The sequence below is a fragment of the Passer domesticus genome, chromosome 5 (genome assembly GCF_036417665.1).
Source record: "Passer domesticus isolate bPasDom1 chromosome 5, bPasDom1.hap1, whole genome shotgun sequence".
In the NCBI taxonomy this organism is placed as follows: domain Eukaryota; kingdom Metazoa; phylum Chordata; class Aves; order Passeriformes; family Passeridae; genus Passer; species Passer domesticus.
Window position 1 is genome coordinate 82034736 of NC_087478.1, and position 27085 is coordinate 82061820.

Sequence of the window (27085 nt, forward strand, 5' to 3'; positions counted from 1 at the left end):
GCTTGAGCTGGGTGGATAATTGATTTTTTTGTTTACTTCTTGAACTGGAGAACCACAATACCAAAAAAACCCCAAACAGTTAAGCACAAAAATTCTTATAGAAGTTTATGATTTCAATTGTGTGCCCTCATCCAAATGAAAATCAGAGCTTTTTTTTTTTTTTTTTAGTTCAACCCAAATTGTCCTCTTTTACTTTTTTATTTAGGCACCCCTTAAAGGAAGCAAAGCAAGAGAAATGCAGTTTCACTGAATTGCTAGGGGAGTAATAAGAGGGTTTTCATTTTTCTCATCAGTTAAAAACATTTGAACTTGTGTCTGAATTCTCAGTTTGAGAAGAAAGAACTGTGAGCATTACATGTGGATGCTGGAGGTTGCAAGTGGGTTTTGTAGCTACCACCCACTCAGTAAAAAGGGCCACCTAAAAAGAGCTTCCTATTACTAGTCAAAAGTTTCAGATCCAGATAAAATTTCTTACGTTAAAAACTGGACAGTTGCATGTTATGTACATTTTCTTCTTTCTCAGTGTCTATTCATCTGAATTTCTCAGTTTTTCCACTTTCTGATGTGCTAGCAGACTTTGTGACATGTCCTGGCAATTTCTAAAAAGCAAGCTAAAAGTCAATATGAAATGATTTTTAGAAGGGTTTCAAGACTCCCTCAAACCACTTAACTTGCCTTTTCTCCACCTTGCAATTGCAGCTGAACTTCTTATGAGAAAGTAATTTCATCAGAAAGTCTATACTTAACTGTCTATATTCCAGTAATATCTATATTATCCTTATAATCCAGTACAGGACAAGGATACTGTAATACCAAATTACTACAACAGCAACAGTAAGTTGGTCTTTTCTCCTCTTTGGACACCACTCCCCAGTCATCTGGGAACAGGAGCTCAGTAGTTACAGAAAACATAAAATGAAGGTAATGGGGAAGAAGGTACCTGAGCACAAAATGTATTGGGCTAAGAGTAATTGTAAACTGGGTTAAGTAAAAGAAGAGTTCTTGTCAGAACCTTTCAGGGGAGAGATCTCTATTTCCTTTCTTACTTCCATTTCCCCTCCCCTCCTCAGCTCTCCCTTTTGGTCAGTTATCTCCCACACACTTTTATTTTTCATTTTTTCCTCCTTTTAATATGGTTCTTTCTGCCTCTTCCTCATCTAGCCCATGTCTTCTTCTATAATCCCTGATGTTGATGGTGATTGCTTTGGTTTCTAATCATATTAGCTGGGAGCCAGCAGAACAGGAGCCCCAGTGTGCCAGGAATAATACCAGCTTGGGGGGTGTGATCAGTGTCCTGGAAAGGCTCAGGTGGGAAATGATATGGGAAAGGGGAAAATCCACGTGAACAGACAAAGGAAGGACATGGTGGAAGAAGGGCAGCTGTGGAGCAGAGCTGAGTTGGTAAAAGGACATGAGGTTAGAGCTCATGGAGCTAACACGCCAAACCATGGCATTCCTGTTCTACCCAAATGATCAAGATTTATACTTCTTTTAATAAAAGGTGCTCCTGATATTCTGCCAGATGTGGCTTCTGTGTAGCTTCACCCTGGAAACTTCTCCCAGGGCCAGGCGTGAGGGGAGCAATAGAAACAGGGGAAGCAAAGCAGAGCGGGGAGAGAAGGAGCAGCATTTATGGATGGGCAGTGGTGCATCAAGGGGAAAATGAAACACCAAGAAGAGGGGCCCTACAGAATGGGGATACAGAAATGAAGCATGTTTTAAACAAAACAGTAAAACTAAAAAAAAATCTGTAGGGGAAAAAAGCTCAAATATATGTATATATTAAAAAATATATTTGTATGTTTCAGCAGCATAAGGGCTGTTGTTGAGTGCGAGGCATGTGGGGTCTTTGTTTTTCATCCTTTTGCTGGAGTTGGCTAACTGTGTCAACTTGGGCAAGCTCCTAAGCCTGCCTGCATCTCAGTTTCCTTATTTGAGGCCAAATTCTCTTACTAAGTAGCCTCCTACTCCACACAGAGATTTGCTGATTTGAATGGAGCCCCTGCAGAGTGAGATACTTTTCAATACAAATAAAGTTTTGGAATCGGCCCTAATTATATTTATTACCTGCAGAGGAGTAATGTGATACTTAACATGGTTTGAGACCCTCAGATGAAAGAGAAAGTATTCGCAATTGTTCTTTTTAATCATCTGCTGCCTTTTCAGTCTACTTCATGGCTGTCCTAAAAGGGATAGCCACTAAAAAACAAATGAAAAATCCGTGTAGATATTAGCAGGTTTGTCAGGCTCGCATGAATGGACCTCTGTGGAAAATATTATTAGCTGGGGGCTACCAAAGGGAGGTGGTTCACCCTGCCCCACGGTGAGCAGCCAGGAGATCTCGCTGGTGCCAGGATCTCAGTTGTGGAGGGCTGGAGCTGGCGGGGAGGCAGGCTGGGGCTGCCCGTGCTCATCCCCTTTGTGCCGGGGATGCTGGCGCTGTGTGCCGCGCTCCCACAAGTTGGGAGTGGGCTCTCTCCTGGTGATCAAAGGCAGCAGCCCCGATCCCAGCTGGCAGTGCCTTTACACCAGGGCTGGACCGACTGGCCTCTGCATCAGCCTGCTGGTTTCTAGCACATGCACCGGGAGCAAAAAGCAGCAAATTAAACAGCGTAGCTGTTGGATATTGAAAATAATAAGCTTTTCTATTTGGCGTTTTTCTTAAGCCAGCGGGCATGGAAATGTTGAAAGTTTTATGGATGCTCCGTGCAAATATGTGTATATATTTGAAAAAGTAAACTTGCCATCTCCGTGCCACTGGGAGGCAGGGATGAGAGGGGTGGCACTGGGGGCTGTGGGGTCACAGCCACGTGGGTTTTAAAGGCCCTTAATGCTGTCCAGCTGCAGATGAAAGCGGGGGGAAGAGAGAAAAGAATCAGGGCAGGGGCACTGGAAAGAACGGGGCACAGATACGTGCTCCTGTGTGGGTGTGAGCGCACGTGTGTGCGGAAGAACAGGGCGCCCAATTTTTTTTTTCTCTCTTTTCTCCCTTTCCCCTCCCGCCCCTCGCTGCGAGTTCAGTGCCAGGCCGGACCCGGGCAGACTGTCGCGGCATTGTGCGCTGCGCTGGCACGGCAGCCCGGCTGGTCCCCGCCGCTCGGACGGGGATTTATCAATTTCCTTCCCCGCGGCGCTGCCCCGTTCCCTGGGAGCGCCCGGGGATGCGCCGGGGCCCGGTACCTGCCCGCCCTCCCCGGCCGGCAGATCTTTATCTTTATCTTTACCGGGGTAACTGGAGAGCGGCCGGGGCTGCGCTCGGGCAGCCAGCCCAGGGCTCTGCGGCCGCGCCTCGTCCACCTTCTTATCAGCGATGGTCCGGGCAGGGAGAAACGAGAGGGAGCCCGGGCCAGGGGCTTCTGCTCGCCCGGAGAGTGGGGAGGGGAAAAAGGGCGGTGTGATTAACCAGAGAACGAGAAAAAGCCCCGACAGATGAACGGAAAGTTTATTTTTGTTGTTGTTCGAACATCCGTGTGTGCGCGTCCGTGTGCGCGCCCGCTGTTTTGGCATGTGGCTACCTTTTCCCTCGCACACAACAGGGCTGTTTGATGGAGTTTGGAGCTGAGGAAACTTTGGGTTTGTTGCCAGGACGGTTCGCAGTACTTTGTGGAAAGCAAGAGCTAACAGTGAGACCGACAGAGTGAGTGACAAGTTGTTTACAGGTTTCCTTGAAGGGGCCTCTGCTATATTTCAATCTGTCAAAGTTGCTTTTCTTCCCTCAGAACAATGCCTGATTGTTGTGCGGGTGATTTTTTTTTTTTTTTCTTCCCCTACCCAAAGAGGGAGAGAGAAAGAGGGAGAGAGAAAGCGAGAGACCGGGAAGGGTGGGGGGAAAGGAATGAAAATTCTTCGGAGCACAAATGCCTTTGGTAACATTTTTATGCGTTTAATCTCTTCTCCCCTATTTCAACTCCGAGAGTTGATAACTGTTTCAATTTAATCAGTCCGCTCTTGTTTTATCTTCTTTCTCCACTGATCTTCCTCAGCGTAGGGGATTTGCTCCTGGTTTGCCGGTTTAGGTGGATTGTCGGACTGCTTTTTGTTATTTTCCCCTCCTCCCCCCCGCGCCCCCCCCCTCCCCTTGATCCCCTCCACGTTTTTTTAGGACACTGGAGGAGTTGACTTTTCCCGTTTGGCGGCGGCGGGCGAGCAGGAGCGGAGGAAAGGCCGGGCCCCCGGGGGTCGGGCGGGGGGAGCTGCGCGCTGCGAGCGCGCTGCCCCTTTAAGAGACTGGTCAAGGAGCCCTCGCTCAGAGCGAGCGAGCCGGGAGGGAGGGAGGGAGAGGGAGGGAGGGAGAGAGCGAGCGAGAGAGAAAATCAATCGGTTTAGAAGGTTTGGACTCACTTGACAGGTTCAGTTGGAGGCGACCATAGGTGGCTGCTGTGACAAAGGGAAATTGTGCTTTTCCAGCATGCTAACTGACCCTGATTTACCTCAGGAGTTTGAAAGGTGAGTCGAGTTGTTGGGGCGGGGGTGTGTGTATGCGTGCGGGGGTGTCTCTTCCTTTTTTTTTTTTTCCTTTCTTTTTTTTTTTTTTTCCTCCTCGTTCTGCTTCGTGCTTTGTTTGTTATTGCACTATTATTTCTATTTTTTTTCCCCCTAATTTCTCCGCGTGTGCGCGGACGGGCAGCGGGCGCACGGGCGCGCAACTCCGGCAGGAGGCCGGGCGCGGAGGCGCTGCCCCGGCGCCGTGCCGCTCCCCGGGCGGGCGGGCTCCGCCGAGCCCCGGCTTTGTTCCGGGGCCGCAGAGCCGCCGTGCCCTGCTGCTGCTGCTGCACACCCTCCGCCGGCCCAGCCCGGCTGCCCGCGGAGCCCCCGCCGAGCGGCCCGGGGATGCCCGGCGGCCGCCCGGCTCCCGGGCATCCTCCAACTCCCAGCCTCGGGCTCCCGTCAAACTTGGGAAGGCGCTCTGCCGAGCACATGACCTTTTGTTGATCTAGCAGGAGCTATTATTTTTAGGCAAGTTAGCATCGCAGCCCTCCGTCAGGAGAACATCCTTCTGCCTGAGGAGAGGGTGGGGGGGAAGAAACCCAAAGGGAAGAAGAAAGGGAAAAAGTGAAACTCTTGCCTCCCAAGTTTTGGCCGTCGCCTCTCCCGCGGAGTGTCAGGAGCCGGGTCTGGGTATGACGAGCGGGCTTCGGCTGTGACGTAGCTGTGCCCGTCTCCCCCTGCCCGAAACAGGAGCCTTCCCTGCTCGGAATCGAGTTTTTGCTGTCACTGGTGGTGGCTTGTGACCTCCGAGAGTTCGGTCCTTATTCCATAGGATCTGCTTCTCCTGAGATGTTTGGAAGCGTGTGCTCGGGCTCTCGTACGTCCGTGCGTGGATGGTCCCGCATCCCTCCCCTCCGGCACCTTCTTTAAAGGTTATTAATAGCCCCCGGTGCGGCTGCAGTAAACAATCCAAACTTTCATTTCGAAGCAGTAAATGAAAGAATGCCAGGATGCGCGTTACTGAGGTTTTTCTCATCTTCGTGAAAGCTACCTCCTGTATAAACATTTGGTTGTATCTGACTATGCAATACAAGCTAGGTGCTAGACCAGCTGGTTAAAAATATGCTAAGTCAAGCTGTTCATCGTTCAAACCTACTGAATTTGATAGTAAAGGCATAGAAAAGAAGGCAAGATAAAAACATTTTAAGTGGGCTGAGGAACACGCATGCAAAGGAAGGACAGGAAAGAACACTTGAATTAAAAGATCGGAGAAAATTAAAATTTGGAAATGCAGAAAAGAACTATTTTAACACTTTCAGTCCTTGTTCTGAAACTAGAACGCTTCCTTACTAGAAAGTGAAATTGGCTAGGTTGCTCTACTCCAAGGTTGTCTTTAATGCAATTAATTTTCCAGACTTGGAATACTTGGCATTTTCCTTCGGTTTGTTAGCATTACAATAATAGGACAAAATTGGTTTTGTTCACGTGCACTGCATTAACTTAGTTCAACTACCTGAGGAAACTGTTACTGTTTCTGATGTCAGATTTGATCTGGCATCACGCTCATGTGCTTGTCTTTTTCAGGCAATCGATAGATTCAAGTATTTCATGTGCCTCACTAAGTTTACACATAGAAATTTATAAGCGAGCGATTTTGATTATTCTTTGAACTTTGTGATGAACACAATGCTTGTAAACTCTCTGAGGCAGAAAGAAGTCCTTTCATTTTCCTGCTGGGGGATTTTTTCTTTAGCTGAAGTCTCTCTGCGTTATAAATATAGATATTTATATAAATTTTATATATAAACAAGTCATTTGGGGCAACCATCATCCTTAGAATGAGCTTCTCTACTCCCTTTTCTTTTCTTTTTTTTTTTTTTTTTGCCCCTAGGCATACGTTTCATTTTCAGAGATCCCAGCTTTGCTCTTGTAAACATTCTAGTTAAATAATCAATACGCTGCTCTCCTTTTGCCATGCAGATAATGGCAAGCAGTAGAAATGGGAAGCAATAAAAATGAACCTCAGGACGTGCAATTTTTTTGAAATTTCTTTTTTTTTTTTTTTTGTTTTTTAAACAATTTTCCCTCTGCAGTTGAAATTGGGGGATAGAGACCGGTACCTTTGTTAATCATTACCATTTGTTTACATTGTGTGTGTTTGACTGCAGTCACACACACACACACATACACAGACCCAGGCACTGTCCATGTCATACGAGTGTGTTTGTCAGGGAGCAGCCACGAGGACACACTTCTTCCTGCACAGGGATCCTCAGAGCACAGACGCCTGCAGAGCTGGGGTGTGTGTGTGTGCACGATGCACAGATCATTGTTTTCTAGATGTTTGTGGCAGGTTCTTTTCTTGGATTCTCAGTCAGCACAGTTCTTGGAGCGCATTTCCGCAGTCGCTTGGGGTCCAGCTTGTCGTATCAGCGTGTCCCACTTCAGTTCTGTTACTATTACCCGTCTCCCACTGCTCGCTTTGAAACTTGAACAGCAAATGACAGGGAGGTAAAGATTTGTCAGGCAAAGTTGTTTGCAGCTCAGGTCTCAGAGCATCCGTGTGTCTCTCAGGAGGTCGCTCCTCTCTCCCCGTTGCCTTTCCTGTGAGGTTTCGGTGGATCTCGGTGAATTTCAAACACTTGAGAAACTTTGAGTCACCCCAGCTGAAGAGAGCTCAATTCAGGGGGCTTCTCTTCTGTGTCTGTGGCCATCAGCAGGGGGAATTTACGGTACGCACTGAGAATGAAAATGATCTGCAGTATCAGACAAATAAACACTCATTAATTCATTCAGCATCACTGGTAAATTGCAGTAGGTTTTGTGAATTCACAGGTATAATTAACTACCGTGTCAAAATTGTGAGGATTTTGGTCCTTCCCTGAGAAGTTGCTTGCACGCCTTTATTTCTGTTAGTGGTTGTGGAGCTGCCTGATTGAGAGAAGCATCAGAATGCGTACGGTGAGGGGGATGATGTTTGCAGCAACATCGTGGGGAGATATTATAACTGGAATACACTCCGTGTGTTTCACAGGGAAGGGGTAACTTCTGGGATGTGCTGCGCGAGCGCCTGTGGCACCCTGCATTGGCTCTAAAGGTCTTGGAAAGAATAAGTCTTTTGTTGTTTGATTTTTACCTCTCTTTTTTTTTTTTCCTTTTTTTAAGTTGGGCCATTATACTTAAATATAACAAGTCGGGCCACAATAGAAAGTTTACTTCCCTGAGGATAAGGTACAGACAATGCAGCCAGAACCATCGCGGACAGCTAGGAAATTTACAGAATGATAAAAACTCAGAAATGCCCAACATAAAGTTTTAATGTCTTAATAAAATCTGATTAATGAAAAATAGATAAAGTGACTGCTTAACAATATCCCTAGTGTACGGAATGTTCTTTAACCCAAATTAATGACTGCATATTTACATTTCTCTGTAGGCTGAGAGAGAGGCTATGCTAGGCATCCAGACAGAGTGACATCCTTTCTCTTCATTATTTCCTTTACTTTTTTTGGTCTTTATTTTCAACATGCCAGTGGAAGGTGAAGTGGTATGCAGTGCTCGCAGAAGGACGGGTGGGTTGGAGCCTCTGTAGGGAAAAGAGGCAGAGCTGGCCAAGACAAAAGGCGTGGATGGGAGCAGTGGGGATGGGGACAGTGGGACAAGTTCAGCGGTGGCAGTCACCAGTGGCGTGCTCGGAACGTTCCCCGTCCTAGTGAATAGCTTGGAGAAGGGAAAGGCTCAAGGATGTAAAGCAAGCCTCTGCTGGGAGGAAAAAAATATACTTAGCTGCTTTACTGCTGCACTGCACGAGTCATTTCAGACTCCCACTGAATTTATTTTGGGGTTGTACCAACACTGTCAAATGGAGAAGTCATTTTCTTAAAAGGAAACTTTGCGTATTCCTAAGTGCTTTTCTTAGCTAAAGTTACCCTAAAAGCTTTATTCTGCTGCATTTGCTGAGAATTTTGGAGAAAGAATAACACCTTTCCATTACTCGGCTTGCTCAGAACGCTGTCCCACTCTCCTAAAATCTACCTGTGGAAGTAGATTCTTTCATTTAAAAGATGCCTCTCGAGCTGCAGATCTTTTAACTTCATTGAGACATTTTGGGAAAAGGACTTGATTGCTTAAGTTTATGATTCTAGGGAGCTGGGATTTTAAGAATAAATAGAGCGTCAGTGTAAAGTTGCAGATACTAGTTTTTCACAGTGACAAAAATGAACAGTATTATTTCCCTGGGATAAGTCTGAAGGAATTAATGCCTTTGCAGACTATTCATTAATGTCCTGCATGCACTAATTTAATTTGTTGTGCTTATGCTTGGCTAGGAAGAAGTTGACTGTTACAGATTACAGATTTTAATGAACATCTCAATAATTTACCAGTTGCTGAAATTGTGAACTAGTCTTGGAAGGCAAAAGCCCAAATGAGAGAGCTGATGAGTGACACACCAGCCTGCACAATTCGACTGTTGTATTCATTGCATTTGAATCAAATTGGGAGTTTGGCATTACTAATTCTGGGTGGCTGGCTCATCATATGCATTCAAGGAGTTAATTAAAACACACACAAACACATACACAGTCTCCCACCGAGCATCTTGCGGTGTTTATGTGCGTAGTGTGTTTGATTGGTACCTTTACATGGGCGAGGAATTGTTTTTTCTTCTCTTTCTGTCCAGAGATCTTAAATATATAACTAGTTTACAAAATATTTACTGCCTCTCGGGGAGCTTTAACGAGCATTTATGGCTTTATCATTTAGGAGGCACAGAGTATCTGGTTGAGTTACTTAAATGTGAAGCTGCCTGATAGGATAGGAATATGTGTCTGTGCAGTGTGATATATCTGTAGGTGTATAAAATACACTTTAAACAATATTTATACGGGAAAAAGCATGTCTCCTCCCAAGGAGCAGTTACAGTTTCTTCACATGCTTTTCATACTAGACTTGAAATATAGGGTAACTTTGTGTGAGATACCTGTGCCTTCACAACTGTTGCAGCAGTCAGTCTGACATCCTCTTGACTTTGTTTTGTTTTGTTAATTTCTTGCTCAGGCCTGGTTATAGCATAATTGACTCAGAAGTGGAAAGGGAAAAATGCTGTCGTGCTTTACCAGACTGGAAATATACAATGCTTGTGAATTCTGTTACTGTAGTCAAGAGAAAAGAAATGCTCACAGCAATTAATCAATAGCTGTAGTGCCTCTCTGATGATGGCGAGGAGTTTGTTGTTTAACAAGTAGCATCTGTAAAAGCAAAGAGTATTTAGCTCTTAAAGTTTCTGTGGATTTTTATCAAATGAGGAAAACTTGCAGTGTCTCCTTCTTACAAAAGGTAAAATTATGTTGTATGTGAGTATGTTAAAACCCACAAGGCTGCCAAGTAAGCGAATCCTCGTCGTGTTACTGACTTACCCAAACCAGAACTTCTGGAACTTTTGGCATGGGCTGTTTTTCTCTGGAGCTTTGGGTGGCTCTGGCCAGCGGGCGAGGGCAGGCAGCCGCGGGGATTCACTGGCGGCGTTTGTCCCGTTCGCATCTCCTCCCACGGCCCCGTTGTCAAAACACCAGCGCCACAAAGTCCTCACCCACGCCCTGTGCCGAGGGTGGTGGTGTTGTCTCAGCTCTCCCACACCCTCCAGAGGGGCTGCCCTGCTCCAGGTGGCCGTGCCCGGGCTGGGCCCCGGCGGTGCCGCGGTGAGCCCAACGCGCCGTAGTGATGCCGCTCATCGTCCCCATGCCGAGCCCTGGTCACCCCTTCCATGCCAGCTGGGAACCAGGAGTCCCCAAAAGTTGTTCCTGAGTCCACACGTCCTTGGGACAGCGTGGAGTTCCATGTGCAGTAGTTCTTGGGAGACAGCAAATTCAGACGAGGTTCTGGAGGAATTTTAGCGAGCCAGCGCTGCTTGCAGGGGCCATGGGGCTTGGAAAGAATGTGAGAAGTGGATGGAAATTGTGAGGTGTACAGTGGTAATTCAGAGAAGCTGACTGTCTTTTTTTAGGATAGGTGCGAAATTTATTTATTCAATTGTTTTGAACAGACTAAGAAGGAAACGTTGAATTCCGTTTGCTGGAATTATCAGATGTTGATATGAAATTCAGGTGCTTCCCATGTATTGGGGGAGCTGTTTGTTTTGAAAGAAATTGGCAAGCATTTTCCAATGTCCTGGTTTTGATCTGGCTTGGCACTTCACTTGAACTTGTCCTTTTGTCACCTCGTTTAAAGAAAAAAAAAACCTGCAACATGATGATATTATTTTTGACTTCTGGGACTCAGAGGTAGAGTGAAAATGAGGAAAAGCTTGTGGCTCACTTTGGAAGTTTGAAATTATTTTGACCTTGTTTCCCTTAAAAGTGCTGTGGGATTAATCAGGTAACATTTCTCAATTCTGAAATTGTATTTATATTTTGCTATTTTTAAGATTTATGTTTAGTATTTTAAATTTGTTTAGTGTTCCAGATTTCCTTTTCATACTTCCATTTTTTAAAAGACAAAGTATTGAAATTCATTTTGGTATATGCTTTTTGAGATCTATAATAATTTGATTTTGTTTTGCCATGCAGTTCTGGTTTTGTGTTTTCTCGAGTTCATATAGACTGTCTTCAGTTTTTTGGGTTGTGTTTTTTTTCTAGGGTGTGGGTGTCTGACTGCTATTAGACCTAAACATACCATAAAATGTTGCCTTAGTGCTAATTTTTAGTGTGATTTTATTATAGTTTTATCATTAGTCATTTGTTTCTGTCATAACATAATTTTGTTACATTTGGGGGCAACAGTATAAGCAGAGTGAATTGATATTCAATTTTCTTGTGTGAATACTTAGAATTCTTTTTAGTGGTGAGGAACTTGTGGGAGAGATATGTGCTATTTTTGTAATTAAGAGCATTGTCTACATGTAATGTTCTTCATGGACCTTTGTAGCTCTAGAGGAAAAAGCCCTAGGAGTGTAGTTCATGGAAAGAGAAACCCATGCAGTTTGTCATCCTCTTGGTTTCTTTGGTGCTGGGCTTAATTGTTTTAAGAATGTGGCCATGAAAAAACTGACCCAAGTTCCATTGATTTATCTCAGAGGTTGGGCATGGCCAAAATTAACGTGTCTGACAGTGAGCTGGGCTTACTCGCCATTGCCAGCGAAGAAGACCAAACCTAAAGAAAATACGAATGTTTCTAAACAATTTTTAATGCTTTTATTCCTTTTTTTCACCGGAGTTACATGGAAATATTTCACCTGAAATTTCCTGCCGTTGAAAGCAGCGAGCCTCCCGGAATGCCGGGAGCGCGCGCGCCCGTCCGCGCAGACCCGTTTGTGCTTGTTTGCCCTCCGTGGTTTGGAGAGTCTCTGCTGGGGGCATGGAGGGACTACGCTGCAGCAGAGTGTGATGGAGCAAAACTCATCACAGTCTGAAGGACCAGAGTGCATTCTGCATGCCATTTTTATAAATTTGGAAGTAGTCCTTGATTTAAGAGAGAGAATGTGTAATGAAGGGCAGGAAGCATGTGGTGTCCTCTGACCTTCAGGGCTGGCCTGCCTAGGTTAAGACTAAAGCCCTTGAGCAGAGCTTTGTGCTGGGAGGGAGCTGTGGTTCTGAGTGCTCTATCAGACTGCAGAGAAGTCTTCTGCTTCCAGATAAATTCCCTTAGTGTCCTCATTGCAGTCACTTTGTAAAACAAGACTGAAAACATCTTCTCCCAAGAATTAGTCAGGTTTCTGTTCATCGGCTTTTATCCCTAAATTTTGACACCATGGCCTCACCGGGGCAGAGGCTTTTTTGGATAGACATGAGATGTGTGGGAAGGTGATGGTTGGTAAGGGCGGAGGGAAGGATGTTCTTACCCATTTTGCATGTCTATTAACAAACTGGGTCATTTTGCTGTGTTGTATTTACATGACTTGTTCCTGGGATGGTGTGAAATGTGAATCACCAAAACATGATGATTATTTAAAAAAAAAAATAGGCTAAATGAAACATAACTGAAATAGAACTGAAAGGCTAAATGAAATCGACTGAAAACAGAACATGCAACATTATTCTTTTGGTACAGTTTCCTTCTGCAGTTGCTGAGTAAAGCCAAATAGTTCTTTTTTTCCATGTCTGTTAAAAATATCTAGGATTTTGAATTTGAATATAACAGGGACACGGAAAATACATTTCTCTCTTCAGGTTCAGGCTTTGATTTGTTTTTTGCTCCTGGGTTTTGGACACTGAAGTAGAAATTTATGGTGTGTTTTAAAGAAGGCTACTGGTTCTCATCTTTGTCAAAACCCCATGAACGTCGGGCTGATTCTGGTTTTACAACTGAGATTAGAATTTGGCAGAATTTCTCAGTGGAAGGGTCTCCTGCTTTGCTTATGTTTTGTAAGTTCTGCTCACTTTTTCTGTTCTTGCCTAAAGTCTGAAATGAATTGTGTGACTCGGGAATGCGCATTAGGCGTTGGCATGAAATGCCAGGCAAATTATAGGGAAAATGCTGTGCCACTCTCAGTATGCCATGCATCTCTTTTATAGATAATCTTCATGTGTATTAGTGTCATTGATTTAGTGTGTTTTTGTAGAGTGCTAGCATCCTGAATCAGGACCCCATTATGCTTGTCACTGTACAAACACAAAAAAGAAGGTTTCTTTCCATTCCACAGAGCAGCCTTTGTGCTTAGAGCTTAGAGTAATATAAATGTGTCTTTGTATGGGGAAAATTCAGAAACAGGGAGTAGGTAAGAGATCCCTAGCATGGTTCATGAATGAGATTTCAGTCCTGAAGCCATGCTTAACAATTTATAAATTGAGCAATATATGTGTATGGGTATTCTCTTTCTGGTATTTTTTTTCCAGACGCGTATATGGAGAAGTTGCTTTACTGTTAGAAGTACTGATATTATTAATAATAGATTCATACTTCCTGTAAAGTCTTTTGATTAGGAATTCAGAGCATTTGGTAAGCATTGATATACAAATCATGAAAATTTCTGTGCTTTTTAGATTGAGAAGCGAGATTAGCCTCAACCTATAGATGAGTAAACTGAGGAATGCTGTCACAAAATCTTTTGCATGTGTGAGTTTAAAAAGTAGCAATGCTGACTGGTAGTCCTGCTTTTTAACCTCAAGACACCCTCCTCTTTCCTTCTTGAGATCCTAAGAACTGCAAATTACAGACTTCTCTCTGTCCAATTATAATTTCTAAAGGTCTCATTCTAGCAAGATGAACTATAGTATTCAAAACGCTTAAGTATGTAAAATAGGGACTGTGGAGTATAATTAATAAAATAAATTAAAGCAATGTTTGCAGCCACAGTTGTATCGTTGAGGGCTGGGAGGGAACACTGTTTGTAGACCCTCCAGTTATCTGAGTTGCTTCTAAACCAGCTCCTTACCTGGAGGCAGGTTGGGTAGCTGGAGTCAGGCAGCAGTGCCTGCTGTGTTTAAGCAGTAATTTGGGAAGCTGGGTGTGCTGCAAACAGGTACTGGGGAACACTTAACATCTTCAGCTGTATGGACCAGAGCTGTCATATATTTTATAACCTAAGGACCAGGCGTGAGGTGAGCCCAGGAAAAAACTGTTCACATGGAGAGCATTGGTGTGAGGAGCAGACTCCACTGGAAGTGGCAATGTAGGCAGCCACAGTGAGCAAACTAACCAACCAGCCTAAAAGCAAAAAACCCCTCTGCAGAACACAAAATGCACCGTGATTCTTCCCCAAACGTTTGACATCCACTTTTTAAATGAGATCTGAAATGGAGGAAATGATACAGGGTTATTAAAAAGGAGGAATTATTTTCTTATTCATGTTGAAAGTTCTTCTAGTCTGTTTTAGTGGGGTTTTTTTTCCTTGTTTCCAACTGCATGCTCCATAAGAGTAGAGCTGAAATGCTGATGTCTGCAGGTAGCTTTACATCTAGGCTCTGTGCTGCATCCTTTACTACACACTGTTGAGAAAAGGGGTATAAACCGAGGTAGTCCTGGGTGGATTTGATCTCTGTTGCCTTTGAATATCATGACTAAGCTGTTAAGTTATTCTCTTTGATGAGCTTTTTAAGAGTGACATTCCTTTCAAGATAATGGATTATGATCAGTCCAGTTCCATACTGCTTCAGTCATCGTTTTTCAGCAGTGTGTTCACAAAAACCTGTTTTGTGATAGGGCCAGTCAAGGCATCCTTTAAAAAAGTGCCCATTCATTCTGAGCATTTGGGCTCAGTAGCACTGGAGTTCAGTGTCAGGTCCTAAAAACGTAGGCCTAATTAATTAATTAACGTCCTGCTGAACTCCATGAAAAAGGCTGGTATTCTTCACCCCAGTCCTCCACGATGAGAAATGTGACTGGTGAGGAGATCACTGAGCAGAACCTGACTTCCCTTAACTGCAGCAAACGTCCATGGGTTGCAATGTCACCAGAGTTTCTGAAGCATCAGGAGGGATTTCTGCAGGCTTCAGCAGATCTGGGCATTTCGGGAATTCCGTGTTCCTGTGCTTTGATGACAGCTAGCTGTCTTTTTCTCCTAAACAACAAGTATGCCTGGCAGATCAGAATGATCTGAATGGCCATGATGAACATTTACCTGAATTATGCCAGAGCTAACATCTGGCCCTTAGTGGACTTGGCACTGCACAGAAAATCAATCTTTGTTTTGAAACTGTGTGTTTCCTAAGGTACTAATTCCCAGTAGTGGCCACCAAGGCCCACAGAGGGACTGCTACACAAAAATGCCTTCTTCCAAATATACGTGTGTTTGATAACCCCAGTTTTCAAAAGTGTGACCTCTGTTAATTTGTCACCAGGCAAATTATTGTCACCTGTTCACTGATTCCATGAGAAGCCCAGGCAGACAGCAGAGCCCCATGCTGGTAAGCATTTCTGGTTTTGCTGTTTGTGGTAATAAGCAACCCACTTAGAAATTGACTGAGGTGCCTTCTGCTGAGGTGACGTGCATGAGTTGTCCAGGGCAGCAGGAACAGGTTCATCTTGTCTGGAACTGACTCCTCTAGAGCAGCTGAGCCTATCTTATATTTACTTTTTAAATAAGCTAAATGGTTATCAGATAAGAAAGATAAAGTCTTTGTCTTAAAATTACCTACAGAATTTCCTGCTAGGTGCTTCTTAGGAAGATGAAAGCAAGATTAATGGAGTTTCTGCTGTTGTATTTGGGTAGAATTTGATGTGGAAGCCTGTGTTTTAAAAGATGCTATAAACACTTAGAGCATAACAGAGAATTATTTTTAAAAGGAGATAAATACAATAGCTTTTTACATACATGTGCAGTCTATTGAAAGGCCATCCAAAGCACTGATACCAATTTAAGATGATGATCTTTTGCCTTAGTTATACATCTGGGAGGTATTAGCTGAACATTTTGTGGGGAACTGTGAATACCTTAGTTGCCAGTTGTCTAAAGTGCAGCTAATGATTGCTTCAGTGCCAGTGTTTTGATGGCTAGAACCTAGGCCTGAATATGAATACAAAGAACTCCATCTAAAAAAAAATGCGTGTGCGCACACACTTCTTATACAAAACAGATTTCAACCATCTGCTTGGCACTTAGCTTTGCAACTATAGGCTCTGATATGAAAGGGAGCACTGTCCAGATTATGAAGGGTATCACTTTCATTGGCACCTTAGAAAAATCCCAGTGTTTTAGAAAGCTTGTTTGTCCAGTGGTTTTCTTCGGTGGAATAATGAAAAAAAGCACCCTTAGCCAAAATTTTGTGTGTGCCGTCGTTTCTCTGATGGCAGCATCTCCCTTACCCCTGCAAAAGATATTTTGTGGTGAGGAGAAGTTTCTGTTCTGCACCTCAGCATTTCCAAGTGTATTGGAGGAGCCTAGATGAGTGGCCCTTGGAACTGACACCCCAGATGGTTTATGACACAAAGCACTGTTTGCTTAGGAATACGTTGTATGGCAGAGTCTGTTGCCCAAGCACTGCAGAGCGTGTCAAATCAGCATGGAAGTTAATGGACCAAAAGCTCTTCTGAATTTAACACTTTCCCATTTGATCGGAATTTACAGCTTTAAATCAGGACCACGGTCTCCCTTTAGTGGTGCAGTGGTGGAAAGTAAAGTTGATGCCATAAATTACAGGAATATACTACAATCATTTTGATCCAGTTTATTTGTTTAAAGGTTGAGAATGAATGAGGCTGACTAAAACCTTTGGTAAAACACTATTTATGAAATGTATAGCTATATAAAATAAATTTTGAAAGTTAGGAGATTTGGGTATGTGGGAATTTGGTACTCTTACCAGTTCATGTTTTACCCTTAAGTTAAGCAGAGGAAAATCCACCATAAGAGAAAAAGAAATAATCTGTGGAGCTTTCACTCTTTATTAGCAGTTGTCCTTAAAATATGCAGGACAAAACAGTTTCTTCTTTCCTTTTCTTCCTTGAAAGTCCCTCTTTGAAAGGGCTTGATAGTATTTTCCCTTAGGTGCATGTTTGGAAAAAGATGGCAGAAGTGCAGCCTCCTGCATGTGCCAAAGCCTCTGTGCTTGGCCATCACATTAGTCCTGCATTGGTAACACCTTTGGACAGGGCTGAGGGTTCCTTGCTGCTGTGTCTGGAGAGCTGCTCATGTCAGTTCATCTTGTTTCTGGGTGCTTTCCTCAGTAAATGTGCTGCTGATTTATAGGTGGAGCTGGATTGTTTGCTCCCAAGATGTCAGGAGGGTGAATGAAAGGACTGATGGATATTTACGTTCTCATTTTAATAAAAATCTAATTTTCTGTGGTTACAGGGTCTCAAGAAAGTGCTGTTTTAGCTATTGCATTTTATTAGCCTGAGCCTGGCTTTTTGTGGAGAAGGTCTGAGATACTGAAAGACAGATAAGGTTGGATTTCTATGGATAAAATTATGATAATATTGGAAACTTAAAAGCTTCTGCATAGTTTTAGTTGAATCGTGATGTGTGGACAGCAAAAATCCAACTCTTAAAAAATGTGTGTGAAATAAGCCTTAACTTACTTCAGTCCCAGCAAGAAGATAGACTTGCAGCCCTCTCTGTGTGTTATATCCATCCTTTCTGTTCCTCAGCTGCTTCCCTTTCACATTCTCCCCACTTGCAATGTTTTTATGAGCGGTCCTGTTATTCTCTGAGGTAGGGATTAAACCAATAAACCTGTTAAGTTTAAGGAAGCTCTGAGGCCCTTTCAGTGATGATCCAGATGGAAAGAAAGCCATTTCTGCCACCACGGTGTCACCAAGCCTCCCTGAAGCTGCTCCACTGGAGCTGCTTAACCATGGGACTGATGGAGAGCTCTTCTTGTTGCGTGCCATGACATGGATTTCTTCAGGAGTGGGAAGTAGCAGCCTATCTGCCGTTGGGCACTGCACAAGAATGGGCTCCTGTATTCAGGGATGGGGAGCTCTGTAAAAAACCCAGTTTTGAGTCAATTCATAATGAGACCTTTGCTGCTCAGCCTTCGTGCTCTTTGAAATTTTAGAGGGGAAAGTTTTCTTGACCAATGTCAACAGTTTGGTAATTTTCGTTGCTTCCCCTCCTCCCTTTAGGTAATATAGTCGTATTTATTGTCAGTTTATTTTCTGTAGATTCCTCCAGTCCTCTGTGGTTGGGAGGGATTTCTGGAGTGACTGCATGGCAAGGTAAATTAGAGATGGCAGTTGGTGGTGTGGGAGGAAGGGTTGGGAGAAGGAGGAGGCAGAGGGTAGGAGAATGCAGCTACAGTTTTTAAACAACCCTCCAATTGTCCCCCTTTTTATTAAAATGGCAGCTTTTAAAGCCAGACCCCTGAAATGTTTAATTTGATTTACGCTGTTAAGGCTGAGTTTCCCCAGTGCTCTAAATACGAGATGAGCAAATATCTTGCCCTCTCCCTTCTTTTTTAAATTTCTTCTTTCTTTTCCGCCACTGAAATTCTGGTTGTCTCTTTCTGGTCTCTTTGTGTTGGTTTTAAGGAAACTGCTGCATTCCATCACCTTTCCCACTAAGTTTAGCCCTCTGACCTGTGGAAAGCTGGAGATGGAGAGAGGCCGGTTTTCAGAGGAGGATGCTCTTGTGATTTTCAGTGAGTTTGGTGATGCCATCAGGTTACAACTGCATCTGCATTAAACCTGGGTGCAAATGACCAGCTTTAATGGTTGGACTTAAACCCTGCCTTTCCATAATCCCAAATAAAAGTGGGGTTTGCAGTAGGCAGGTGCCAAATGGCAGTGGCATATCAGCCTGCCAGTGTTTGACTGTGTAGCTCCAGAGGTCAGGCACTTGTCAGTGCAGGACTTTGGGAATCCCTTGGAGCATTGCATGCATCCTGTGCCTTCCAGGAAGCCCCAGACAGATACAGATTTGAAAGTCTCCAGGAAAAAGTTGTGTCCTATGTTTCTAAGGCTGCATAATGTAGCAATGGGGAACAAAGACACACAGACCTCTTTCTTGGAAGAACATCATTTATTGCAGCAAAACCAAGCCTTTTTATGTTCTAAACTTACCCCAAAGCAAGCACTCACTGGCTGCCTGCCACTGCAGTGTCGCTGTTCACACATCCTTTTACCCAGCCAGCTTTTGGATCACCTGGTGTCCCCACGTGTCCCCAAACAATCACTGCCCCTTGCACGAGGTGACCACACGCCAGCCAGGCAAGCCCTTCTCTGGCTGGGTGACCTATTTTGTCAGCCTTTCCCAGAGTGCTTTTTGCTGCTCACCAGAAGTGAGCAGGATTTCTTATCTCCCACAGCATCACATCTGTACTTTGAAAGATTCTGGTGTTATATTTAACGCTGAAGGCATGAGCGTGCGTGTAGGAAGAGAACATGATTTTCATAAAGAAATCAAAAATTGTTTGGGAAAACATTGCAATGTGAGCCAGCAAGTACAAAGCACTTGGGAGTCCTTTTAGAATTATGGGGCACTTGTGAGTGCTTTTAATCGTTTGGCTCATGCAGTCTCTTTGGAAATACACCCCTTCCATGGGTATTTTAGGGGAAAACAAGAGCTCATTTTTCCCTCTCCTTATTTTTATCTGTGTCAAACATCCAAGTGATTGCCTGAAATAAATTGTTTGTGGTTTTTAAACCCCGTATCAGGTAGAGTTCAGAAAAGCAAGACAAGTGCATTGTAGCTGAGAACTGTTGTGCAGATCTCCTGTTTTTCCTTTGAGATGAAAACCACCCGGGTGAATAGGAGGCTCTGTGTAGCACCAGGGGTGGGTATTGTGTTGTGCTTTTTAATTTTAGAAACACCTGGGGAGAGTAGCAGGTAAATGTTTGATTTTACCAGGTGCCTGTGTCAGTCCAGTTTTCAGCTCTTGTGGACAGCTTTAGAAAGGAGAACAAGGGCTGAGTAAGTCCAGAGAGCAGTGTTTGCTTCCACCTCCAGAGCTTTTATTGCTGGCTCTCGAGCAGCTCTGGGTAGTGGGAACATCCCGGGAAGTTTGTTCTTCCTCTCCCTTTGCAGTGTCGTGGTGTGAATGAACAGAGGCTGTGCTTGTCACTCGGCCTCCCTGCACAAACCTCACATTCATGTGCCACCGTGGGGCTCTGTCCAGCTCCCACTGCAGACAATTGTGAGGCTCTCATTGACTTCACTTGGGTGTTGGATTGGGCCCATTAGACGGGAAGAAAATAAAGTGGAAGTGTTGTTAACGATGCCTATTGATGCCTTTCCTGGCACAAAGTACTGCAGATAATTGTTTCTAGATGAAATGCAGTTGCATCTAAGTATTACATTTATTAGCTTTTCAAAGGAGGGATAACCAAAGTGGACATATGGGGTATTTGAAGTGTGATTGTGTGAGACTAAGATAATTTCAGGAGAATAGCTTAAGTCGCAGGATATGTGTGATGCCCTTTGTATACAAGATGTGGGATTGTGGAATTTATTTTGCATGCACTGGTTCTCGCTGAGAAGGAATCCAGAATACAAATATAAAGTCATATTTAGAATATATGAGGAGTGCAGCCTCGCTGCTGTAGGCTTCAAGACCTGTTAATCAGGCCTGATAGTGATGTGATCTCTGGAAATACTTCAGTTAAGTAGGTTTAATCCTTATTAACAGTAAGTTGCTTGAAACCATTTTGGGTAAAGTCTGGGAAGGAATATAGTAGATTGAACACATAAATAAAGGCCAGCTCTGTTAGGCTTTGAGTGACTTTGATTCCTTTGAAGTTCTGTAGGTTTTGGACTTGCTAAAGTATCAGGCCATGAGCAAAAGAATTTTCACCTCATCTTCAATTTTTTCTGCTGTAATTTTCAGTGTCATTTTCACATTAAAACAGAGCACTGCTTATGTTTCTGGTATGATTTAGGTGTTTCGCCAGCCCTCACCATGACTTGGTTAAGACATGTGAGACAGGAAGATGAAACAGTGTGCTTTTCTTAAACCTTATTCTGGAGTTTTAGCTCAGGTGAAGCGATGGATGCAGTTTCTCCAGGTTTTGGAATGTTTCCTGTTGACTCCAGAGTGATTTGGCTGTGGATGACTGTGATCCAGAGCCTTTTCCCAGCACAGAGATGGGAGAGGGCAGTGCTTGTTTCTGTGCTTTCCTCCCACCCTCCCTGGGCTGGAGGGAATGAAGTGGCAGGGCTTCTGTCGCTACTGTTCTGTGGAAATGCGTTCAAAGAACTATTTTGGAGGATGATGCTGAGGTTGTTCCTACTATTTGCACTGCATGGCCAAAACATTGTGCTCTTGTGTGAGGTAATAGATGTGGTTTGTGGCGGTACTATGAAAACATTGCTTTGTTATGATGATTGCAGAAAAAAATCCCAGCTACATAGTAACGTATTTGTAATATTTTATTGAAGTGAAACATGGAAAATACAGCATAGCTTGGAGTCCCCTTGGAATGATTTCATGTGTCAGGAATGAAGAAGCAATTGTGAAACGCTGAAATGGGTGTACGTGACATCAGTTAAAGAATAGATTTTGGGCCATTTGAGTATAGTTTAGGTTTTTTGTTATTGTTTGTGCTTCTTTTGGAGTGGGGTTGTTCAGGTTTTTTTAGCATCCCTATTACTTGCTAATTCAGTGGGTAGCAGTATGCACTTTCACATAGCTAATAATCCATTTTGTTATTTTGTCCTGTGAAATGTAGGCAGTATTACCTAAAAGATAAAAAAGGTAACTGCTGCTGCTGTGGGGTAGGGAATGGGATGTGGTTAACACCTGACAGTTATGCACTGCAGTCACTGAAGGATGTCCAAGTAGGTAGATAGAGGCAGGAGGGCCATGGACTCACTCCTCTCCACATCTGCGCTTGAGGTAAGGCACTCAGAAAGTGAACAAGAGGAGATTAATGCTGTCACTGCACACCCTCCAGCTGGGCAGGCTGAACTCCTGGGTTCCCCAGCTATGCTGAGTGAGAGGTTTGAAATAATTTTTGATTTTTTTTTTTGGTTGGTTTGTTTGTTTTTGTTTCCACTTTGTTTACACAACCTATTTTTGTTTCTTGCGTGATTTCAGGCAATAGACATTAGTCCACTGAAAGCTTGGACCTTTTATGGATTTTTTTTTTTCTTTTAGTTTATTAAGGGTATACAATTAAAACACATTATGGCCAGGGCACTTTAACATCGTAGGTGTATAAAATTTCTTGTTATCCTACTTTGAAAATTTTATATGCCTGCTAGGTGTGTGAATATTTCAGTTGTAAAACTGCTTCATCTGCATTTGGGGTGTTCCATGGTGGTTAGATACTCAAGTCAGAATCTCTGTGTTTAGTTAGGAGTGTTTGTATGAGGAATGGGTGCCGAAAGAGCTGCACTGGAACAGTATGGCACTCAACCAGCAAACCAGCACTGTTACTTGCTCCATCTTCCTTTTTTTTTGTGTGACTTTTTTCATCTTTTTTGTTGTACATTGCAAAACACTAACATATTTTTCATTCAGAGAGCTAAAACTTCTGCAGTATTTCCTTACTGCCTCTTGGTAATGACATGTCTCCTATAAAGCAGAGCAGGATCTACAGCACAGATGTAATGAATGACCACAGTCAGTGACTGATGTGCAATTGATTTCTGGTTTTTGAAAATATACCCTTAATAATTAGTCATTGGGCTGAACTACCCTATTCTTCTTTATGTGAGTTGTGTACAGAAAGAGGCATGATACGTGTTATTACTCATGTGGCTGTGTCAATAATGATACAAGCTATATAGATGTGAAAAACAGACTAGAACAAATCATGGCAGAGACCTGAACTAAAATGTTTTCCTTTAGGTAGATAGTGGCAACTTTTGGTGTGTTAAAAAAACCAGAATTTCAGAATGTTTGTACAAAAAAAATAATCTCTAAATGAGTTATAATCAAGTCCGTGGTGTACTTTTTCTGGGTGCCTCCTTTACCACTTTATATAGTGATTTGACCAAATGTGCAGCATTACATTTATTCTGTGAAGAAAGTGATATTTGGGTTCATGTTCTGTTTGCACAAGAATGTCCTTTTATAATGTCATAGGTGATGCCAGACTAGCACAGCAGAGCAGTTAGACTGACAGGGTGTGGGTCTCTAGACAATCACCATGGATTAATCAAAGAGGAGCTGTTAGTAATTTATGTTGTAAGGCTCAGAATTAAATGTCCAGAGTTTCTGTTGCAGTCAGTGGCAGCTGGAAGTGCTGAGATCTATGCAGGGTTGGGCATCTTGCTCGAGTCAAAAGGAATTTTTAACTCTTGGGGGTCATTTGGCCTCACAGAATCCCAGAATGGTTTGGGCTGGAAGGGACCTGAAAGTTCCCCTTGTTCCCACCCCACTGTGAAGAACAGGGATGGCACTGCTGGGTCTGGCTGCATCCAGCCTGGCCCTGAGCTGTGGAATGCTCCTTCTTGGAACATCCATGGTCTTGCTGGGCAGTGAAAAGGGAGTGGAAGAAGGAATTGACACAGGAGGGATGGGCTGGGACTGCTTGCATGTGTGAGAGACACAGCTACCTGCTTTCTGTCCCACTTTGGAATTTTAAATGGAAGGTGGCATGACACTGGGCCCTTGGCTCTTGCTCTTGGATTATTTTTTAATTCTTTTGGGTTTTTTAAGTGGTGGCAGGGGGTCACTCAGAATTGCTTCATTTTGTTCTGTAACCAGGGTGAAGGGGAAGGTGTGATTGGTAATTTGTAGACTGGGAGGATATAGGGGTAGTAAAAATGAGAAACAAGGGAGACAAAGATTGCTTTAGTCTTTTTAAGGTGCATGGCTGTACAGGTTTTGAGATTCATCACCAGGTGGAAAAAAGTGAGAGACCAGAGGAAATGATCGTGTTTGTTTGCCTGGGCCTTCCCTTGACTCTGTAGGCTATCATCATCCTGATGCTGCTTGTCCTTCAGTGTATAATTAGCCTGGATGTGAATGTGGCTGCTGGCTGGTATGGCAAAGTATTTTTTTCAGAAAAAAAAAAAATAAGGAAAAAATGGGCTGCTGAGGAAGAAGAGTCTTGTGTGGCTTTCCAGCTTTTTGGTTTGGACAGTGTGTGCATGTAACTCTGGAAACCAGAAGTGTCCTGAGTGGAGGTCCAGGGAGCAGTCTGCTTGGAACATGCCCCAGTTTATTTTGATGGTGCTTCTGTTGTGCCCCATGTGCTTTGGGCTCAAGGTGCTTTGCAAATATTAAGGGATTAACTTGCACAATGTCCCTGAAAAATAGGTATTATTGCTGCCCCCTTTATGGTCCTGGGAATTGAAGTCCCAGGGAGCTCAGCTCTGCTTTGGCCTGCAGAGAGGAGCTCCAATCAAATCCCCCCAGTGCAGAGAGAGGCCTGAATAGGTCAGGAGGAAAAGTTGGTTTCTGCAAACTCCTGGGTGCTTGAGCTCTTCAGCTCACTCCGTTCACGTTGGGCTTGGTAGACAAACTTGCAACCTTCGAGGGACAGGAGGCAAGATTGTAATTAATTCATCCCTAATTGGCATAGCAGTAAATAATTCTGCTTAATCCATTGCTTGCTGTGAGGATGAAGGAAAGCTAAACATTTGAATTGTGGAGGGGACAAGGGGAAGAGGGGGAGTGGGCAGTGAAAGATGGACACAGGCAGCCACATGGGGAGAAATACCTACAAAAATAACAGACCTTTCTTATTTTCTCCTCAGATTGCCTCTTGACTTAATTGGGTGAAATGCAAAGAAATAGACAATTAGTTTTTTTTTTTTAATCACTAAATTTTCTTTTCCCCTTCTTGTCTTTCATTCAGTCCATGAGAGTCTCTGGAGTGTGAAATGTGAAGACACCAAATTGGAATTAATTTTGCTTTTTCATTTAACAGATTGTGTTACATTAACACCACACCATTGCCAAGCAGCAAACCTTTCCTTTCCTCAGATGTTAGCTGCTAATACAGACTAAGAACTGCTGAAAGAATGGTTATACTGAAATGCTTTATTTAAGTTTCTCCTCCCTTGTGGCTCGAGTGGGCCCTGATTCTGCTAAGATGTATTCACATGAGCAGGCTCACTGAGTTCTCTTTTATTGCTTCCTGGCAAGTGAGCTGGATTCTATTTCATATAACGTGGCCCAAGTTAGAATTTCAAAGCTCACTCAATCCTCAGAGAGACCTTTGCAAGGCTCCCTTCTCCCGTACCTAGACAGGCACTAAACACACTGAGGGCACAATGGAATTAATCAGGACTACTCATGTACAGAAAATCAACCAAGATTCTGTTTAAGAGATGACAACTTTGATATCATAGTGTTCATTACCAGCCTAGGAATTGTTACTGCTCTTGTAACTGGATTATTAAATTGTTTGCTGATGACAAATCTTGTTTCCAATATTAAACATACATTGAGAGTCTTGGTGTAGTTCTCCTGAAAAGAATTACCTGTAAATCACATCACAGCATTTATTTTCTCTCCCTAAACTGTGTTTTACTTGTGAGTGTGGGTTTGGGGTTTTTTTGTTTTTTTTTTTTTTTTTTAATTTATTTTCAGTCCTGAAAGTGTAACCCAGGGTGTGACAGGCAGTTCTCTGGCTCTCAGTGCTCAGGACTGTTCAGTGAGGTGGTGATTTGGCACTACCCCTGTCCAGAACAGCAGCACACCTTAATAGTTTGGATGGATTCCTTTGTTTTCTTTACTCAAGATTACAGTATTTATAGCTCAGGCTCCTGTAGGAGCAGCAGCCCGTTCCCTGGCACCATCTCATTGATAAAAATACAAGTCTGTTCCCTTCTTTTTTACCAGATTTGTGTCTCATCTCTCTGTAAGGTTCTATTCCATTTCAGGCTTCCTGCCCTTTGAACTAGAAATTGCATATCTATTATTTAAGAGCGCCTGGGCTGCAACTGTAAACCTAAATTATGTGAATTTGAGAGTATCTGAGCAAAACTGTCTTTAAGGGATGGTTCTTTCAGCTGTGGTGCTGTTGTGTTTTTCCATCTTTGACTGTAATCCCACTGCATTTGGAATTATCAGGGCTCAGTGTGCAGTTGCTGCCAGTGGACAGAGGTCACGAGCCCAGTGAGCAGTCAGTCTGTTAAATGTGAGCAGAACTCTTCTACTCTGTGTGTGTTTTCTTGATGTGATTGCCCAGCTATGGAGCTAGCCTGCATTCAGTTTGTACAGAACCAGGGAAATGTGTTGCAGGGCTGCTGGAGCTGCCATTCTCAGGTGTAAAAGGCTTCAGCTGCTGTGTTACACCTACAACCCATCACCTGGTTCAGGGTGTTTTTACCTGTAGACATCTTCAAGCTAAAGTAAACTGATGTGCTTTGTAACCATTCAGCCTTTTCTGGATACTACTTCCAGATGCTATTTTTCTAAAAAAAATTCCATTATCTGCCTGTATCTTCTCTCCAATGTGAATTCTTTGCTTCCTTTTCACTATGGTGTGACAGTACTCCCTTAAATGGTTGTCAGACTCACAGTTTATTGTGCTCCTGTTTGGGATCCTGGTTGTTTTTCAAAGTATGGAGTGCCAGGTGTGTTTGGTCACCTGAAGGTGAGGGGTGTGTGACATCCGTGGCTGTCCAGCAAAGTCAGCTGGGACTGCCCACTGAAGGGGATTAAGGTAGGAGCTGTGCAGTGTCAGGTGTTGTGCTCTGGCCACAGTATTTCCCAAAATTCTGAAAACTCTGTTTAATGTATATACTCAGCAATCCTGCAGGGCAGTTACCAGAATATTTGCAACAAGGCCAAATTGGATTTTGGCATGCAGAGTCGTGCAGAGAAAGGTCCTGCTCTGATTCTGTGTGAGGACCTGAGATGGTGAACACTTGGTCTGCTCCAGAGTTCATTTTCACAGAGCAAGTCTGGAATGATCTTTCCAAAGTTTTACTCTTAGGCCATAAGCATTGACTTGCAGTAGAAGAAAATCATAGAGGGAAGGGTGAAGGTTTGTCTATGTCAGCTTGGCTTTGGCAGTACAAAACAATTTCCTCTTTATTAAGTACAGTTGAATGGCTTTAAAATAATTGTGGCTGCTGCTATACATGGGAAGATAAAGAATGTAAAATATAACATTAATAAGGAATGCTTTCTTTTGGTGGATAACTATTTTTTAAGCTGCCTGGAAAGTGCAGTGGCTGCACAGAATTCCCTTAGCAAGGCAGCTGCCTGCCCTGGAACTTTGCTGGGTTTAATAAGGGCTGATTGCACAGGTGGCAGTGACAACAGTGGTAGATTTTCTGAGAAATCTATTATTTTCACAGTGCTGCTGATGGAAGAAACGCTTAGTAGCAGCTGATAATTAATGATCAATTTGGAGATTATCACCAACAATTTACAAAGGT

The 27085-nt window shown here is 43.4% G+C and overlaps 1 protein-coding gene across 9 annotated transcripts in view; it reads left to right on the forward strand.

Moving 5' to 3' along the window:
• The first annotated feature begins 4280 nt into the window (after window positions 1–4280).
• The window catches only part of SOX5 (SRY-box transcription factor 5), a 276165-nt gene continuing 253360 nt past the window's right edge, over window positions 4281–27085 (forward strand). For 6 of the 9 annotated variants that reach the window (XM_064421474.1, XM_064421473.1, XM_064421475.1 and 3 more), the window contains exon 1: window positions 4349–4446. In XM_064421474.1, the coding sequence (XP_064277544.1) occupies window positions 4409–4446 (38 nt within the window). In that variant the 5' untranslated portion in view covers window positions 4349–4408. Of the gene's footprint in view, window positions 4447–5218; window positions 5361–15203; window positions 15270–27085 lie in introns of those variants that run through there. The other 3 variants (XM_064421482.1, XM_064421478.1, XM_064421481.1) reach the window with 3 other exon arrangements.